Source organism: Eptatretus burgeri, chromosome 12, assembly GCF_056783735.1.
Source record: "Eptatretus burgeri isolate ZD-2024b chromosome 12, Ebu_testis_v1, whole genome shotgun sequence".
NCBI lineage: Eukaryota > Metazoa > Chordata > Myxini > Myxiniformes > Myxinidae > Eptatretus > Eptatretus burgeri.
The window spans coordinates 8840577-8859905 of record NC_140972.1 but is presented as its reverse complement, the minus strand read 5'-3'; the positions used below and the strand labels follow the sequence as shown (position 1 = coordinate 8859905).

The window sequence follows — 19329 nt, the reverse complement described above, 5'->3', positions numbered from 1 at the left end:
TATTGTTGCAGCCACGGGTACAGAGACACAAGCTTGTCACTCAGGGGGATTAGTCCCCGGTTGTCCTCGGTAGAGCCGATGCTGGGTCCACCACTCACAATTAACATTGTGGTACGGTGGGTTGTTTTAGAACTACGAAATCCACCCAGTCAACTAAGAGTTCCAGTGTCCACCGTCTAATTATTCCGTTTAACTGGAGGTCACGTGGTTACCTGAGCGGGGAGCACGCCCTCGGCAAAGCACCAATGTTATCTCGATTAGATTTTAATTAGGGCGGCCGAGCGTTTTAACCACCGGTGCGTGCAGACAATTTTTGGTCAAATCTGTGGTAATTACCTCCCAGTCTATCTCGGTTCGAACAATGAGATACCAATAGAAGAAAAGGACAAACACGGACAGGTTGGAAATCGACAACGAATTTATTAATAATAAAATAAATAAATAAAAAGAACTTTTTATTTTCTGAGGTAAATAAAGAATGAATTTCAAAGCAAAATCAATCAAAATGCCAGAAAAGAGACGACTTACTTATAGCTAAACACAGACACGCGTACCAAACGGATCATTTGGGGGGAGAAGAATCGTCTCGCTCACCAGAAAGTTGTCCGTGAAGTGAAAACGTCCTGAAATGCGTGCATGCGTGTCACGTCCATCGCCAGCACCCAGCTTTGCCGTGCACCCTCTCGCGGGGCAGCCTTGAACGCCAGTCGAAGTCTGGAGGGCACCGAGATCATCCGTCGCGGGTTTAGACCCTGGTGTTGCTGGTGACTGACCCGTGCCTCACTTGTTGGCGGCGCTGCTCACACCCCCACGCGCACCACACGCTCACTTGCGGTAAACCTGTGCTTCAGCACTGGGAAGGATGAATTGTCTCATTGGTGCTGGTCAGACACCCACACGCGCACCACACGCTCGCTTGACCAAGCACTGGGAAGGACGAATTGTTTCGTCGGCGCTGGTCAGACACCCGCTTCTTGCTCGCTTCTCTCGTCCTTTGCTTTTTCCTCTCTCCTTTCGCTTTTTCTCTTCTTTTGCTTTTTTCTTCACGATTTTCTATCCTCCCGCTTTTCTCTTCTCCCACTTTTCTCTCCTCACGATTTTCTCCCCTCATGCTTTTCTCTCCTCACGCTTTTCTCATCAGACTTTTTCTCTTCTGAACGTACCTCTCGCTCGTTTTTATATCTCCGAGCCGTCTCCACGGGGTTCCGTCTGCCCCAAGCTCACCCCGCCCCACTGGCGCACAGGTACCATGACGACCCGTGCGCTCCCAAAAATGGCGGGCGTCGTAGCTCACGGAAGATTGCTGCTGAGGAAGAATGGGGTGGGGGGGGGGGCGGGCTTCAGAGCTCATGAAAGAAATGTGTGTAAACGTGTCTGTCATAAAGAAAAAAGTTTCCCATAAGAGAGTGGATCTATCCTTTACCCTTCTCAATGCATCACATTTAAGATCCCATTAGACATGGGGATGGGGCTAATCTGAACATGCATTGAAGGAAATAACTCTGAGGACCTGGATGTGTGGATGCGTTCATCAGACCGGATTCTGAAATCCGTAACTATTTTTGGAAACTACTTATATCCTCCCAGCAAGACATCCTCCCACTCACAGCTCTTCTTTGCTTCCTATCACGAAGCTAGTTTGCAATCCAATTAGCTATCTGACCAGCTACTCCACAAGCCCTCACTTTGGCTAACAACCTCCGATGTGGCACCTTATCAAATGCCTTCTTAAAGTCTAGATATACTATGTCCACTGCCTTTCCCTCATCCACCCAATCAGACACTGCTTCATAGAACTCTAAGGATTTTTTAGACAGGAACTACCTTTGGTAGACCCATGCTAATTACCTTTAATTTGATTGTATTTGTTTAAATGGTTCCTCATCTGGTCCTTAATTAATGTCTCCAACATCTTCCCCACAACTGAAGTCAAACTAACAGGTCTATCGTTTCCTAATTCTTCTATGCATCCTTTCTTAAATAATGGTGTTACATTTGCTACTCTCCAATCCTCCGGTACCTGTCCTGACTCCAGGGAACAATTGAAAATATCTGTTAACATCTCGCTTACCTGCTCAGCCACCTCCATTAATACTCTCGGGGGCATATTATCTGGACCCGGAGCCTGCTGTTCTCTTCGATGACCTCGCTGTTCCTTTACTTCCTCCACTCCAACCTGAATCTTCTGTAAAAGCTCTTCCTCACATCCTTCATCGATACTCTCAGCTATTGGCAATTCTCCTGGCTGTTCTTGTGTAAAAGTTGAAGAAAAATACCTGTTTAATGAGCCTGCCATCTCACTTTCATCACTAACCACTCTCCTGGTGCTATTCCTCAATGGGCTCACACTGGTCCTAACCTGTTCTTTTCCCCTGATATACTTAAAGAAAGCCTTGTTATTATGTTTAATATTCTTAGCCATGTCCTTCTCGTACTCTCTTTTGGCTTGCCGAGTTATTTTCTTAACTTGCCTCTGTTTACTTGGATAGTGATATAAATCTAACTCTTCTTCTTCATTCGGCTGCTCCCGTTAGGGGTCGCCACAGCGGATCATCCGTATGATCCACATTGTGATTTGGCACATGTTTTACGCCGGATGCCCTTCCTGACGCAACCCTGGTCGCCTCTTACGACACAGGGTATGGTATACCTACTTTAACCGGGGTATACACCGGCCCAGTACACTGGTACTCATTTCGCCGACCTCGGAAGGATGACAGGCTGAGTCAACCCCCTGGTGTATTAATTCAGTGGCCCAACGGGGCTTGAACTCAGGACCTTTTGGATCCCAAGCCACTGCCCTAACCACTGCGCCAACACCAGGCTAGTGATATAAATCTAACTATAGTCCTTTTATTTTATACCTAATAAATGCCTTCTGCTTCTCCTTAATAGCGTTCCTTATGTCACTGCTCAACCACCCTGGCCTATTTCTGCTTCCAGTGTTACACCTCATTGGAATGTACTTACTCTGCACTCTACACATTTGGTCCTTAAAGGTTTCCAATTTTCCTGATGACGATTGTCCTGTTGTTAGCTTCTCTCAATCTACATCACCCAACTCTGTCCACATATCCTCAAGGTTTGCCTTCCTGAAATCTAATAGCCTTTCCCTACTATCCTGAACTCTAACCCTCAACAGAATCTTTGCACACACAATTTTATGGTCACTTGCTCCGAAATGCTCCCCAACCTCCACCTCCTCCACCATATTGGGATCGTAACTTAAAAGGTCTAACACTACACTCCCCCTCGTGGGCTTATCTACAGACTGGGTTAAAAAGCAATCCTGGACGAAAACAAGGAAATCCTCATCTGCTCTTCCTTTTCCCTGTTCCTGGACCCAATCTATCCCTGGCAAGTTAAAATCCCCCATAATCAATACTCTTCCCTTACCACATGCCCTTTTGAATCTCTCATATACTCCTCCTTCCTCCTCTTCTTTTACACCCAGAACCCTATAAAAGCATCCTTCCAGTATCTTATTCTTTTTTTTGCAATCTCTAATCTCTACCCATGCGGAATCCTCAACATTTATTCCTTCCTAAATGTCACCCCTTTCTCTTGATACAATGCTGTCCTTTACCCAGATTGCTACTCCTTCTCCTCTTCTCTCCCTCCTATCACACCGATACATCTTGTAGCCTTCTAATCCTGTCCTCCAGTTATTCTCCTCCTCAAACCATGTCTCACTTACTGCAACTATATCGTACTCCTCGCAATCCACTTACATCTTATTATTTAAATTCCTGGCATTGGTATGGAATATATTTAACGTTTCCCTTCCTGAAATTATATTTTCTTGCATGGCCTTACTCATCCCAATTACATCATCAGTTCCTTCCTTAACAGCTTCCCTGAATTTCTTCAATTCCCACTGCAAACCTTGTTGCCCCCTTTCTATTTAACATCCAGCCATCATTCTGGAAACACTCCCTTTGTCCCTGAAATGATTCCTACTGCTTCTTAAATGCAAAACCTTCCTCCCTCCACCATTCTTCCAGCCATTGGTTGACGTCTATTGCTCTGCTCATAATTTCTATATTGTTTCCTAATCTTGGAAGGATCCCAGAAAACATGACCTCACAACTGTTTGCTTTCAGCCGCTTACCCAATATGATATCCTGTATCTATTTTTCAAAAGCTCTGAGTAAACTTTCCCGACGTTATTTGCTCCTAGGTGTACCACAACCAACTTCTTCCTGCCATGACCTGATATGATGTCATTTACCCTTCCCTACACGTCCCTGTAATGTACTCGATGAACAGGGACAAAGACTGAAGTGGGAGCAATAGTTTTATTCCGGACATGGGCACAACACAGCACAACACAGCACCACATCCGAACATGGGCGGGTCACGTGACTCCCTTAACCACGCCCCGTGGTGGTGACTCCCTTAACCCCCCCCCTTTTTTAACAAATCCATATGCTCAGGAGGCTTACAGACACGAGCTGATCTTCTAAGGGATAGTGGAGGGCTGTCCTTGCTTGCGACTGCTGTGGGTTTCTCAATAAGGGGTCTCCAGGGTGGGGAAGGAGTTCAGGTACATTGATGGGTGAAAAGCTTTCATGAGGAAACACCTCAGGTTCAAACACAGGTAGTGTTAATACAGGAGTGGGTGACAAAGGCACTTGAGCTGGTTCAATGTTTGGCTCCCCACGACGTAACCTGAATTGGCTAACATGTCAGATTGGCAGGTGAGCGACCGTTGGTTTTATGTGGTCTGGTGCGGTAGTTGAGCAACACACGAGCTCGACGAGATTGAATGGATCCTTCCTTGATGCGGCTTAGACCATTCTTGATGATCTGAACAGCACGTTCGGCTTGACCATTACTGGCATGTTTGTAGGGGGCAGATGTATAGTGCTTAATGCCATTCATTTTACAAATGTTCTGAAACTCTGAACTCTCAAATGGCCATCAATTATCTGATACAATGGAGTTAGGAATAGCTTGTTGTGTGAACATGGTACATAGAGCTTCAATTGTTCCAGCAGAGGATGAGGATGGCACCACGAGAGCTTCAATCCATTTGGAGTGGGCATTAACGACGATAAGGAAAAACTTCCCTTGAAATGGACCAGCAAGGTCGATGTGTAGTCAGGACGATGGCTTTGATGGCCACGACCACATAGCCAATGGAGACTGTGGGGGTGTCTTGACACGGGCTTGACAAGTGTAACAATGGCGTGCACTGGACTCGAAGTCACTGTCCAAACCAGGCCACCAAACATGGGCTCGGGCAACAGCCTTCATGGTGACTATGCCTGAATAAGCATTATGGAGTTCACTGATGTTTTTCCCGCAGAGTTAAGGTGGAATTATCACTCGGCTACTCCAAAGCAAGCAGTCTGCATCAATAGAGAGCCCATCCTTCTGGATGAGGTACGGTTTTTCCCCTTCTGGAAGTGATGCCCAATCACCTGACATAACACAGAGTTTAATTTGTGACAAATCTGGATTGCTATTGGTACCACAAGCAATCTGCTTAGCGGTTCCGGGTGCCTCATCGTGAATGACATTAGCCATGAGATGAATAATATCGCCAGATTGTCGAGGTTCTGGGATGGTTATGGGAAGCGGCAAGCGATTGAGTGCTTCAGCACAGTACATTTCCTTACCCGGGCGGTAAACCAATGAATAGTCGTAACCGGCAAGGGTCAACGCCCAGCATTGTACACGACCAGATGATGTGGGCAGAATGGCTCTGGTTTCTCCCAGGAGACGTAACAAGGGTTTGTGATCATACGCAGGCTTTTGGCAGTTTGCGTACACGCAGTGGCTATTTCCATGACTTCAGCCAAATCAGGGTCGGAATCAGGAAGTAGTTTCCGCAGAATTGCGTCGTCATTGATGCCTATTATAAAGAAATCACGTGAGATCTCTTCGAGTTTATCTGTAAACTCACAATGTTTGGCGAGTCGGCACAAATCAGCCATGAACTCGGATGCTGACTGACTATCTTGACCATGGTGGGTATAAAATCTGTCTCGAGACGATCTTCCCCAGTTTAGGGTGATTATGTCTTTGCATGAAATTGACGAGCTCTTCATACGACTTGTCAGAAGGTTTCACTGGGTCAAGAAGATCTTTGATGAGGCTGTACGTCGGGGCGCCGCATACGGTCAGTAATACAGTTCGCCACCTTTCAGCGTCCTCATAGATGTCCATTTTGTTTGCCACGAAGTATTGCTTCAGACGATCGGTGTAGTCTTCCCAATCATCCCCCACTGCATATTCACGCAATATTCCGATGCACGAAGACATCCTTGTTGCCACTGTAATGTACTCAAAGAACAGGGATGAAGACTCTGAAGTGGGAACAACAGGTTTAATCCGGACACAGGCACAACACAGCACAGCACAGCACCGCACCGCACCGCATCCAAACATGGGTGGCTCACGTGACTGCCTTAACCATGCCCCGGTGCACCCATGTATGCATGCATTAGTATAAACTACTGATACATCGCAGTCCCTCACTCCTGCTCCTTCGAAACTGCACAGAAGTCTATGTCTATGATCCTGCAGAATGAAGAATCTACATATTTAATTGTCTTATCACCTACAAAATCTGGCTCCCAGACCTCATTTCTACCAATTGCTATTGCTGCACCTTCACCACTGCCTGCACTCAGTGCACCCCTCACCCATCCCTGCATTCGCTACAATCTTACCACTGCCTGCACTTGCTGCACCCTCACTACTGTCTGCACTCACTTCCCCTTACCACTGCTTGCAATCACTACACCCTCACCCCTACCTACACTCGCTACACCCTCACCACTTCTGCATTTACTACACCCTCACCACTTCTGCATTTACTACACCCTCACCACTTCTGCATTTACTACACCCTCACCACTTCTGCACTCGCAAAACTCTCACCACTGTCTGCACTCGCAACACCCTCACTACATCCTCACCATTGCCAATCTCCTCTGCAGACTTACTCCACAAACGTAAGCAACCTTTGTCAACAAAATTTTCACACTCTGATACCTGCTGTGAAGTAACTATCTATTCTTTCAACTCAGCAATAGCTTTGAGAATATGAGCTATTTCCTCGCCCTTCCGACAACATTGACTACGCACTATTTCCTCTGTCCTTGATGGGACTCACATGAAGCATCTATCACACCGTTTGCAATCTTCTTCTCTTCTCCTTATTTCCCACAAGCAAACGTACCTGTCCCCAGTGACAGAGAAAGTTTAAGTTGATCTGTAAATTAAAACTATTTCATGGTCTTTGAAAAGGTTAATTACAGTTATGTTGCACTCTTGGTTTCACTCAGAGCCAAAGAGCCAGACATCTGAGCTACTGATACCATCCACTGCAAAATAATGGTGCACCATTGGGTGGTGGAGGTTCAATTTGTATAAAAAGAGGGCAAAATATACCCATTTTAAACTGTGTTATCCATGAAGAGATCTCAATTAAATAGACTTTAATTCAGTTGTTCATGTTGGTTTTTCATATGACTGGCAGGGACAATAAAGTGACTGACAATATTGGATCAAGAAAAGTGAAATGAAAATGCAAAATAACCAATTAGCAGCTGTTCAGCGCAGCACAGAAAACGGCCGCCATAAACGGGAGACAGACAAACGCACAGACAGACACCATGGTTTGTTTGGTGAGGCACCGCTTTCCCCGCCCACCCCCCATTCCCAGCTGCCTCCTTCCTCACCTCCTCCTACCTCTCCCACCCCTCCGAGCTCCACCACCCCTCCTTTCTCCTACATCCTCCTTGCTCCCCCCACCTCCCTCCTCTCTCCACCTCTCCCTCCCATCTCCCTCGCAACCCTCCAACCTCTCCTCTCTCTATCTCTGCACTCCCTCCTCTCTCTATCCCTCCACTCCTTACTCTCTCCATCCATCCACTCCCTACTCTCTCTCCATCCCTCCACTCCCTCCTCTCTCTATCCCTCCACTCCCTCCTCTCTCTATCCCTCCACTACATCCTCTCTATCCGTCCACTCCCTCCTCTCTCCATCCCTCCACTCCCTCCTCTCTCCAATCCTCCACTCCCTACTTTCTCCATCCTGCCACTCCCTACTCTCTCCATCCCTCCACTCCCTCCTCTCTCCATCCCTCCACTCGCTCCTCTCTCCATCCCTCCACTCCCTACTCTCCCGATCCCTCCATTCCCTCCTCTCTCTATCCCTCCACTCCCTCCACTCTCTATCCCTCCACTCCCTCCACTCTCTATCCCTCCACTCTCTATCCCTCCACTCCCTCCTCTCTCTATCCCTTCACTCCCTCCTCTATCTATCCCTTCACTCCCTCCACTCTCTATCCCTCCACTCCCTCCACTCTCTATCCCTCCACTCCCTCCTCTCTCTATCCCTCCACTTCCTCCACTCTCTATCCCTCCACTCCCCCTCTCTATCCCTCCACTCCCTCCTCTCTCTATCCCTCCACTTCCTCCATTATCCATCCCTCCACTCCCTCCTCTCTCCATCCCTCCACTACATCCTCTCTCTATCTCTCCACTCACTCCTCCCTCCTCTCTCCATCCCTCCACTCCCTCCTCTCTCCATCCCTCCACTCCCTACTCTCCCTATCCCTCCACTCCCTCCTCTCCCTATCCCTCCACTCCCTCCCCTCTCTATCCCTCCACTCCCTACTCTCTATCCCTCCATTTCCTCCACTCTCTATCCCTCCACTCCCTCCTCTCTCCATCCCTCCACTCCCTCCTCTCTCCATCCCTCCACTACATCCTCTCTCTATCTCTCCACTCCCTACTCTCTCCATTCCTCCACTCCCCCCTCCCTCTATCCCTCCACTGCATCCTCTCTATCCCTCCACTCCCTCCTCTCTCTATCCCTCCACTCCCTCCTCTCTCCAATCCTCCACTCCCTACTTTCTCCATCCTGCCACTCCCTACTCTCTCCATCCCTCCACTCCCTCCTCTCTCCATCCCTCCACTCCCTCCTCTCTCCATCCCTCCACTCCCTCCTCTCTCCATCCCTCCACTCCCTACTCTCCCGATCCCTCCATTCCCTCCTCCCTCTATCCCTCCACTCCCTCCACTCTCTATCCCTCCACTCTCTATCCCTCCACTCTCTATCCCTCCACTCCCTCCACTCTCTATCCCTCCACTCTCTATCCCTCCACTCCCTCCTCTCTCTATCCCTTCACTCCCTCCACTCTCTATCCCTCCACTCCCCCCTCTCTATCCCTCCATCCACTCTCTATCCCTCCACTGCATCCTCTCTATCCCTCCACTCCCTCCTCTCTCTATCCCTCCACTTCCTCCACTCTCTATCCCTCCACTCCCCCCTCTCTATCCCTCCACTTCCTCCACTCTCTATCACTCCACTCCCTCCTCTCCCTATCCCTCCACTCCCTCCTCTCTCCATCCCTCCACTCCCTCCTCTCTCCATCCCTCCACTCCCTCCTCTCTCCATCCTTCCACTCCCTACTCTCCCCATCCCTCCACTCCCTCCTCTCCCTATCCCTCCACTCCCTACTCTCTCTATCCCTCCACTTCCTCAACTCTCTATCCCTCCACTCCCTCCTCTCTCTATCTCTCCACTCCCTCCTCCCTCCTCTCTCCATCCCTCCACTCCCTCCTCTCTCCATCCCTCCACTCCCTACTCTCCCTATCCCTCCACTCCCTCCTCTCCCTATCCCTCCACTCCCTACTCTCTCTATCCCTCCACTTCCTCCACTCTCTATCCCTCCACTCCCTCCTCTCTCTATCCTTCCACTCCCTCCTCTCTCCATCCTTCCACTCCCTCCTCTCTCCATCCCTCTACTCCCTACTCTCTCCATCCCTCCACTCATTCCTCTCTCTCCCTCCCTCTTTCTCACCCCTCCCGTTAATATTTCCCATCAACGAAGCGATGGGTTGTATTTGCTCGTGCAGAAAATAACGCTCCAAGCTCCTAATTTGAAAAATTTAGCACCTACAACAGCGATGTACACAGCGATTTGTAGGGACGAAGATCAGGCATTCAATGATATCGGGTGGTGCAAAGCCGACTGACACATTTGGATATGTGATAATTGAAACACACGACATTTATGTTCAAAGCTTGCAATTTTATTATTTACGGAAGATAACATCAGGAAGGTGGCCTCCACCAGTTGTAGTGCATTGTCTTAGAAAAATGCTTCCACAACCCCGAAAGTTCACACACCACCCTTCAGACAGGAGAGCGGTCTAAAATGTGAGTCGGTTTTGCACCACCCTGAATTTGTGTGGAAAATGGAAAGAAAAAAAAATTTGAGCACATTATCATACAGAAACCATTGCGGCCTGTTCCAAGTCCAGGCATATTTGAGCAGGCCGGGAAAATGGCAGCCTAAGATCCCTGCACAGTGACAGTGGGCTGACCAAGATAGTATGCTGCCATCTTGGTACGGCTTTTTTTTCTTTTGTTTTTTTTTTTCGATGAGCACCCTGTTAATTATCTTCAAAAGGGGTGTTTCAATTAACCCAAGCACCCATTTTTGGCTTATCTGAAACTTAAATTCCAGACAAGATATTGCTACGGTTCTGCAAAACCACACACCTCTAAGGCAATGGCACCCACCATACAGTGATCTCCAGGCAGTTATTTTGTTTGTCTTCGAGCAGTCAGACCTTCCACGCATGTCGAATGGGTTAACGGGACAAAGTGCGTTGCGTGGGTCTAATAGCTCGGTGTAATAATTATATCTCTATCTTCTTTTCAATCCTGATTTCCATCTAACCCTTTCCATGGTACAAATCGAAGCAAGCACACATACACAATAACAGACACCCGCACAGCCTTATGAGAGAATTACCACATGAACAAGCGCGCGCATGTCGCGCCCTTTCATTCAAATCTGCGCGCCAATTTACAACGGCATCTCACCTTGCTCAACCTTCGCTCACCAAAAGCTCACCACCTCGACCACCAACATCTCCCACACAAGGGAAAGGTCATCCCGCGCCTCCTCGCACCTCCGCATCGATACAGTTCGCCACCAAGTAGAGGCGTGCTGCACGGCCTAGGCCGCTCGGGTCGCGTGGTGCCAAGCACGTTAACAACACCAAACGCAGCTCGCCGGGGGTGCCCAGAACGGGCATGCAGGACTGACATGACCCTTGTCCAGTCGTCAGAACACGGCCCTGGAGTTTGGTGCAAGGCCGTGCCATGCCGGATGTGCGAACGAGACTGCTTCTGGCCCCAGGAGCCTGGCAAGGTGGGGCCAGGACCCAATAGGAGGGCACAATTCGGATGATGACACGTCGCTGCGGGTCGTCACCGCGGCCCTGGAGTTTGGTGCAAGGCCGTGCCATGCCGAATGTGCGAACGAGACTGCTTCTGGCCCCAGGAGCCTGGCAAGGTGGGGCCAGGACCCAATAGGAGGGCACAATTCGGATGATGACACGTCGCTGCGGGTCGTCACCGCACCCTTCACCCAGGGCTTATAAAAGGTGGATTGTGAAGCCGTCCGCCCTCTCTCTCCCTCTCTCTGCACTTCCTCACCTGCCTGCCTTGCCCACTTCTCCGCCTGCCGGCCTCGCCCACCTCGTCTGCCTGCTTCCCTCGCCCACTTCTCTGCCTATCTTCACCGGTCCTCGTTGTCTGCCTCTCGCTGCATCTGTACTAGGGGATAGTGTGTGACAGACGTTGTTCTGGACCAGCGTGGAGCACACGTTTCCACGAGCCCTGGCAAAGTGATTAAGCAGGAGATAACGCGCTGACTCTTAAGGTGGGATCGCTCAAGCGGAGCGTCCCCCAAAGCATACTGGGTTGCACGGTCAGCCGACTGCGCCAGGTATTGTGAGGCCATTAGTCTTCATCTGCTCTCCTTCCTTCTGGCTATCTAATCTTCAGTGTGCGTGCGTATGTGTGTGTGTGTGTGTGTGTGTGTGTGTGTGTGTGTGTGTGTGTGTGTGTGTGTGTGTGTGTGTGTGTGTGTGTGTGTGTGTGTGTGTGTGTGTGTGTGTGTGTGAGTGAGAGAGATGGCGCCTGTCGCAGCTTAAATTAAGATTGTGGAAGATATAACGGGATAAGGCTGCTTTTGTAAATTGCTTGCCTTTTGTCACATCCCACAAATTCCTTGCTTTCCCTGCTGCACATCATAATCAACCCCATTCACTGTGTCACATACCTTTCCTCACCTGATTGGAAATAAATGCTTTGTATAGAAATGTTCCCAGCTCATTTTCGTCTTTTCCTTCATTGGTCCAGCATAGTCTGTATCCTAGCCTAGCCGGGACGTTACCCCCCAATGATCTGTTTTCTAGCCAGTACGTCCTTGGCAGTTACACTTGGCTGCATCTGATCCAGTAAGGTGATCCGGTTTGAACAAGGCGTACCGAGGGCATATCCCCCAGTAATTCGATCATGTGACCATTTTAGGAAACAGGCTTCCATTAGGCAGAGGACCCTAAGTCATATGGTTGAGTTATTAGCATTCACTGTTGACTAGCGACCCGCCGCATCACGGAGCTATCTGTATGTGACGGCCTGCGATTCCAAAGAGTTTGATGGGAACCCGAGGTAGTTTCCCCCCCTCATGGTCTTCTCGCCCCGACCCTCGGTCCGCAACAGTATTGTCATCGTGCACTGTCCGTCCGTCCATCCATCTGTCCGTCCACCTCCTATTTGGATTTCTCTGGCCAAACTGCTGGACCAATCCGGTTGAAATTTGGCAACGTTCCTCTCCTGACTGGTAACAGGGATTACAAAGCTCGTTCAGTCACCTAACTTTTAAGTAGGTCAAAATGGCCGACTTAGTAAATTTCTTCAAAAATCTTCTCCAGACCCACCAGTCGGAATGCTACCCAATTTGGGTTACAACATTAGGACAGGGCCCAGATAAGTTAAAGCTCCAGTGGTCCTATTTTCTCATTCATGCACTCTCTTGGCGATCCGTTAGTATGTATGCAAAGTTTGGGGCTGATATGTTTCATGGTTTTGTAGTTATGGAGGACACACACACACACACACACACACACACACACACACACACACACACACACACACACACACACACACACACACACACACACACACACACACTTATTATTATAGATAGATTGAAAAATGGTGGAATTTTTGCCTTTCTGTGCTTTTAAGGCTCGGGTTTATCTTTGCCTGAGAAATCCACGTGAAGAGGTTAAGACGCCAAAGAAGAGGTTTAAAAAGAGGTTGAGGAGATTGTTGTTTTTTATCCTCCAGTCATGCTCAGTAAATGTACATCTGCAGCCTTTCGGCTGAGGGAGCTCTCGGTGTGACTCGGAGGATACCGCAAAATGTCTTGATTGTGCCTCCAACAATGTTCGTATCTTCTTCATCGTCCCTTTACCATGTGTATTGAGGAAGTAGACAATGTTGATGATGCTCGTGATTAATTATTATGAAGGTCGTGATTAATTACCTTTCCATTATTTACTTCCACAGGTGTACGCGGCCGACTCGGGCATCAAGGAATCTCAACATGTGCAGTTTAAATTAGGGCCTGATGTCAACGGGCAGTCTCCATCTGCACAGTTCAGGGTGCACTTGTCCACAGGCGAGGTGTGCCTAGCCCGTGCCCTACCCAGAGACCGTGGCCTCAACACGTACACCTTCTCAGTGCGTCTTGAGCACAAGGTATGTATGTAGTTCATGTATTTAGGGTGAAGGGGCAGCAATAAATAAGTTGGGAAGGGGCCATGGGGTAGTATAGCAGTAGGTGGTCGGGAGTATGGGTGGGGAGGTCGATGGGAGGCAGGTGTTAACTCGTGTGACGGTTTTGAAATGTGTTGTCCAGACTTGAAGGGCCTTCCTAAAACCAGAGTGATTCCTGCTTGAGATCCATTTGGGATCTTTTAGACCTATCAGAGCACTTCCATGGAAAGTTTCCTGTTCACAAACTGTGAGCATTGTTTTCAAAGCAGAGGTTCCAGACGTTACACTAAGGACAGGGAACAACAAATACTGACACATAAAAATGTGTGTACGTCATGATGCTCGAGCTGTGTTGACGTGACAAGTCTTGCGTCATTGTGTTTAGGTTCGCTGGGTTTCCTGAAGCCAGGACTTTTTGTGTTTTGTAATCAATATTGTTCCTTCACTTTCCAAACAACCCACACGTGTTTGTTTGAGAAGGCACAGGCAAGGGATGATGATGATGAATATAAATTCCTCCACCACCCTTGTTTGCTGTAAATAAATACCGCTGTGCGCTTTTGTGGAACGCGCGTAACAAGGACTCCGTTCGGTGTCTTCAGAGCTTGCAGTTCCATTGACGTGTTTGAGGATTTTGAGTTCTGTCATTAAAGTAAAACTTGCACACAATTGGACAATCCAAGATGACCTCATATCCTTGTGTTACGTTTACTTATCTAGCCGCTTGCTGAAGTCACCTTTAATTTTCCAATTCAATTCGGCATTTTAGAAAGTCTGTAAAGAGCCTGGATGGGCTGAAGAACCGTTTTGTAACCGCTTTTGACACAACGCTTCCAATGACGGGTTGTCCAGACGGTGTACGTGCACATGAAGCCTTTGGTAATGGTAATAAATTGTGACTATATTACCCGTCGATGTGCGGATGAGAATGTTTCTCCTCCAAAGTGAACATGTGTGGTTCATGTAAGGTGATGGGAGAGGTTTTACATATGGAGGACATGTTAGAGATTTCGCCTGGTGTTGGCCTAGTGGTTAGGGTGACTGGCTTGGGATCTTAAGGTCCTGAATTTGAGCCCCGTTTGCCACTGAAATAACACCAGGTGGGGTTGACTCAGCCTATCATCCTTCTGAGGTTGGTGAAATGAGGACCGGTGTACTGGTATAAATGGTTGTATCGGCGCTGTTCGATGCCTACGACCCCAGTGCGGTAATCTTCATCCTAATGAAGCAGCACTCATATGGAAGGATGGAAGGAAGGAATGTATTGATTATACCACTTGGGGTTCTACTTAAGGAGGACATGTTCCAGATTGTGTTTAAACATGGGGGATATGTTACATATTCTGGTTAAACATGGGGGATATGTTACAGATTGCGGTGAAATATGGGGGACCTGTTACAGGTTGTGGTTAAACATAGGGGATATGTGACCGATTATGGTTAAACATGGCTGATTTAATACAGATTGTGGATAAATGTCAGAGATATATGACAGATTGTGGTTAAATATGGGGGATATATTACAGATTGTAGTTAAATATGGGGGATATATTACATAATGTGGTTATATATGGGGGATATGTATCGTAATGTGGTTATATCAGGTCAGGTATGGGAGCATGCGCCAAAGCAGCGCAACACTGCATCCACTTTCCGGCGGTACTCCAGGGCATTCGTCTGGCCATCCCCCAAGCAGATGCCTGCCCCATCCCCATCTCCTTGAGATGCTGATCAACCTGCTGCAACCACGAGGCACGTGGTTGGCCCACTGGCCTCCTCCACTCACGAGGCTCCCTCGCTGAGAGAATCTGTTGAGCAGGATCAGCATCAGGAAAATGAGCCACATGCCCATACAGCCGTAGCTGACACTCAAGGACCATGCAGGTAACAAATCTCATTTGAGTCTCTCTCAGCAACCACTCGTTGGACACAAAGTCCGACCAGCGATAGCCAAGGATTCTCCGAAGAGACCTGGGTCCAAAGGAATTAAATCTCAATCTTAGATCCCGAGACAGAGTCCAAGTCTCAGATCCAGAGCAAGACTGTAAGCACCAACGATCTGAAGACTTCGACTTTCGTCCTCCCGCGCAGGTATCGACAGTGCCACACCCCATGATCCAGTGAATCCGTGACTCCACAGTCCCAACCCAGATGTCTGTTGACCTCTGGCTCACAGCCAACAGAGACATGAATATCACTGCCAAGGTAAGTGAATCTCTCCGTGACCTCAACATCCTCACCACAAACAGGTACAGACAGGAGAGCAGCATCGAATATGTAAATTGAAAGCCTGGATCTTAGTTTTGACCCAGGAAACCCGTAATCCCAGCGGCTCCGACTCCTCATTCAGCACCTCGAGTGCTCCCAAAAGGATATCTGGAGTCTCTGCAAAGATAACTCCATCATCTGCGAAATCAAGGTCAGAGATCTTGACATTCCCAAACGATGCACCGCAGCTTGATCTCTCTGACATCCTCCCCAGAATCCAGTCCATGCAAGCGCTGAAAAGTGTGGGGGCCAGTACACACCCCTGACAAACTTCAGTAACAATTGGAAATAAGTCGGAGATGGTACCACCACATCTCACAGCTCTCTCAGGACCAGAGTATAGTTCAGACATCAGGTCGATCAGTTTTGGTGGCACCCCACGAAGACCAAGAATCCTCCAGAGGGCGTCATGATTCACTGAATCAAACGCTTTACAGAGATTAACATAAGCTGCAAGCAGCCCCTGCCGAAACTCTTGTCTGCGTTTGATGAGGACGCGAAGAGCAAGGATACGGTCAATCGTTGACCTCTTTGGTGTAAAGCCTGACTGCTCTGGATGTTGGTGCTCAAGCAGATGGTGGCGAAGCCTATCAAGAATTATCCGAGCGAAGACCTTGCCCAGCACTGAGAGCAGCGCCAACCCTCGGTCATTGTTGCAGTCTTGGCGATCACCCTTCCCTTTCCAGAGAGGGATAGCAAGGCCCCTCTTCCAGTCAGTTGGGATGATGCCTGCGTTCCAGGCAGAGCACAGACCTGCATGCAACGACACGAGTGCAGCATTTCCACCATCCTTGAGAAGTTCAGCATGGATGTCACAGGTCCCTGGAGCTTTACCTCATTTCAACAGGTTCTCCACAGCCTGTGTTTCCACAAACTAAGGTTGACCACAATTGATTGGAGGGTCAGCAACAGGGATTATAACAACCCCGACGTCCAATTTGACAGCTGGTGGTGGATCAGCATGGTACAGCCACTCAAAGTAACCGGCCCAGCGGGCCTTCACTTCGGACTCCTCCATCAAGAGCCCACCACCATCTGCTTTAACTGCAGTACACTGAGGGATGGGCTTGGACGAACATAGTGCACGAATTCCCCCATAAGCAGGATGAGAATGACTTCACCACAGGTGATGCTTGACCCCCTCACAGATTCCTCACAAATAGGCCTCCTTGACCACCCTTAGCGCACGTACAGTTTTACGCCTCAGCTCCCTGAACAGCTCAGCTTTGCCATTCAGCCTGGCCCTGCGACTCTAAGCAATGGTATCCAGTGTCCCTTGGGAGACAAACTTCTTCTTCGCCCTCCGGTTAGTTCCAAGACATCTATTGGCAAAATCAAGGACAGTCCGCTTGAAGGCACTCCACAACTCTTCAAGATCCCTCAAAGCACCCAGACCCCCCAAGTCTCCACTCGGCCTGTTTGCAACCTCATCAGCTACCCTCTCATCCTTGAGCTTGCCATCACCCAGCCTAGGCTGGGATTCTACCATTCTCCTGGACTTAAGGTGCAACTTAAGAGTTGCCACAACAAGCCAGTGATCTGTATTGAGGAACTGAGCACTCTGCATCATCTGCATCATCCTCCAACATCTGCATCATCTGCATCATCTGCATCATCCCTGCAGTTCTGCATCATCCTCCAACGACCATCATCGAGTACATGTTCAATATCCTTTGCCACACCGCCAGCGTTGGAATACCAAGTCCAGCGATGAGCCTGTGGGCGCTGAAACCATGAACCACCTACACTAAGTCCATGACTTCTTGCAAAGTCAAGGAACTTAGTAGTATTCTGGTTCACAATTCCAGACCCTTGGGGACCAACACACACCTCATAACCATTGAAATCCCCCAAGACTGGAAGAGTATCTCGCCTGGGGCACTGATCAACCACAGACTCGAGCGTGGCATGGAATGCGTCCTTCACGGTGAGATCACTCGCCTCAGTCGGAGCATATACATAGACCAGGGAAATGACACCCAAGGAGTGACGAATCCTTCGTTTCTTAATGCGCTCGTTGACCGGTGTTACCTCAATTATCATTGGAGTCAGCTGACTGGACACAACTGCAGCAACTCCTTGGGCATGGTAACCATCAGAGTGACCAGACCAATAGTAGGTGTAACCAACCGCCATGATCTCACCGCAACCCGGACTTCGAACCTCAGAGAGAGCTGCAATGGAGATGTCAAAACGCTTGAGCTCAGATGATAACAGAGACAGGTGATCATCCTCTCTTAGGGATAGGATATTCCAGGCATCCACCAAATGAGACCGCCTCAGGTTAACCCAAGGAGACCACCGTCTCATGGACGCCACCTCAGCAACACCCCGAAAGACTCTCCTGTAATCTCACCCGGGAATGTTACCCCGTGGTTTCCCTCCTTTCATCAAAGATTGGGGGTTCCGAAGGCTTTGCCCCAATCACATCATCCGGTGAGCTGTCCTGTGAAGGGAAGCTTCACAGGAGGTACTCCAATGGAGTGGATTTTCAGATATTTTTATGCTTCTCGAATGTTTTGCGGAATGAAGGGTATTACGGTGGTTGGAGTGCAAATCCTGCCACCAACCTCCTAATCAAAAGTAACCCAACTGCAAGAGGATGTCCCCAGACACAGTTGGGCACTAGATATGGAGGGTCGTTGGCTCACAAGGAGCTCCTCCGCCCTTTGACAGGTTTTGTTCTTCATCCTGCTGGGTGTCCATATCCAAACACTCCTCACCAAGAAACTTGGTGGGGGAAATGGATTAGTCACCGACAACCCGACCATGGAACAAGTTTGTCCAAGTTTACATTTTACCTCTAGTAAGTCACAGATCTAATCTGACCTGACTATATATACATGTATAATCTGACTTTACCTGACTGACCTGACCTGACTATAAATGTGGTTATATATTGGGGATATATTTCATAATATGGTTATATATTGGGGATATATTTCATAATATGATTATATATTGGCGATATATTGCAGATTATGGTTAAATATGGGGGATATATTACAGAATGTGTTTATATATGGGGTATATATTGTTGCGGAAATGGGCCCTTCGTGGGTTATTAAATATAGGATGAGCCCAGACCCCCCCCCCCCTTAAATGCACGTTTAGCCAGGTTGTTTGGTAATCGGACGTTACCTGTGTGTCCGGAGGTGTAGCAGGCTGTCCATTGTTCGTACAGTGGTGGTGTACAGAGAGGCGTCTTCTTCTTTCTTCCCCCTCCGAACCAGCCCCCGCCCAGCGCTCTGACAGAGTCAGTCAACGAGACGTGCCGGCAACCCATTGGTGGACAGCCGCTGCAGTCTCGAGCGATGGACCAATCATGTGTCCCCGGAGGCGGTCCGTAAGGCCCGCCCCGAAAGGCAAAAGGAACTGGCTGCTGTGTGAGTCTGGGATCTGCTTTGGTGAGAAGAACAAGCCCCAAGAAGGCAAGGGAGAAACTGCTTTGTCGGT

The 19329-nt window shown here is 48.7% G+C and overlaps 1 protein-coding gene across 2 annotated transcripts in view; it reads left to right on the top strand.

Annotated features, from left to right (window-relative positions):
- LOC147015044 (protocadherin-16-like) overlaps positions 1 to 19329 on the top strand; it is a 209126-nt gene that overhangs the window by 58666 nt on the left and 131131 nt on the right. For both annotated transcript variants that reach the window (XM_085849401.1, XM_085849402.1), the window contains exon 5: positions 13396 to 13587. In XM_085849401.1, coding sequence (XP_085705527.1) covers positions 13396 to 13587 — 192 coding nt within the window. The remainder of the gene's footprint in view (positions 1 to 13395; positions 13588 to 19329) is intronic.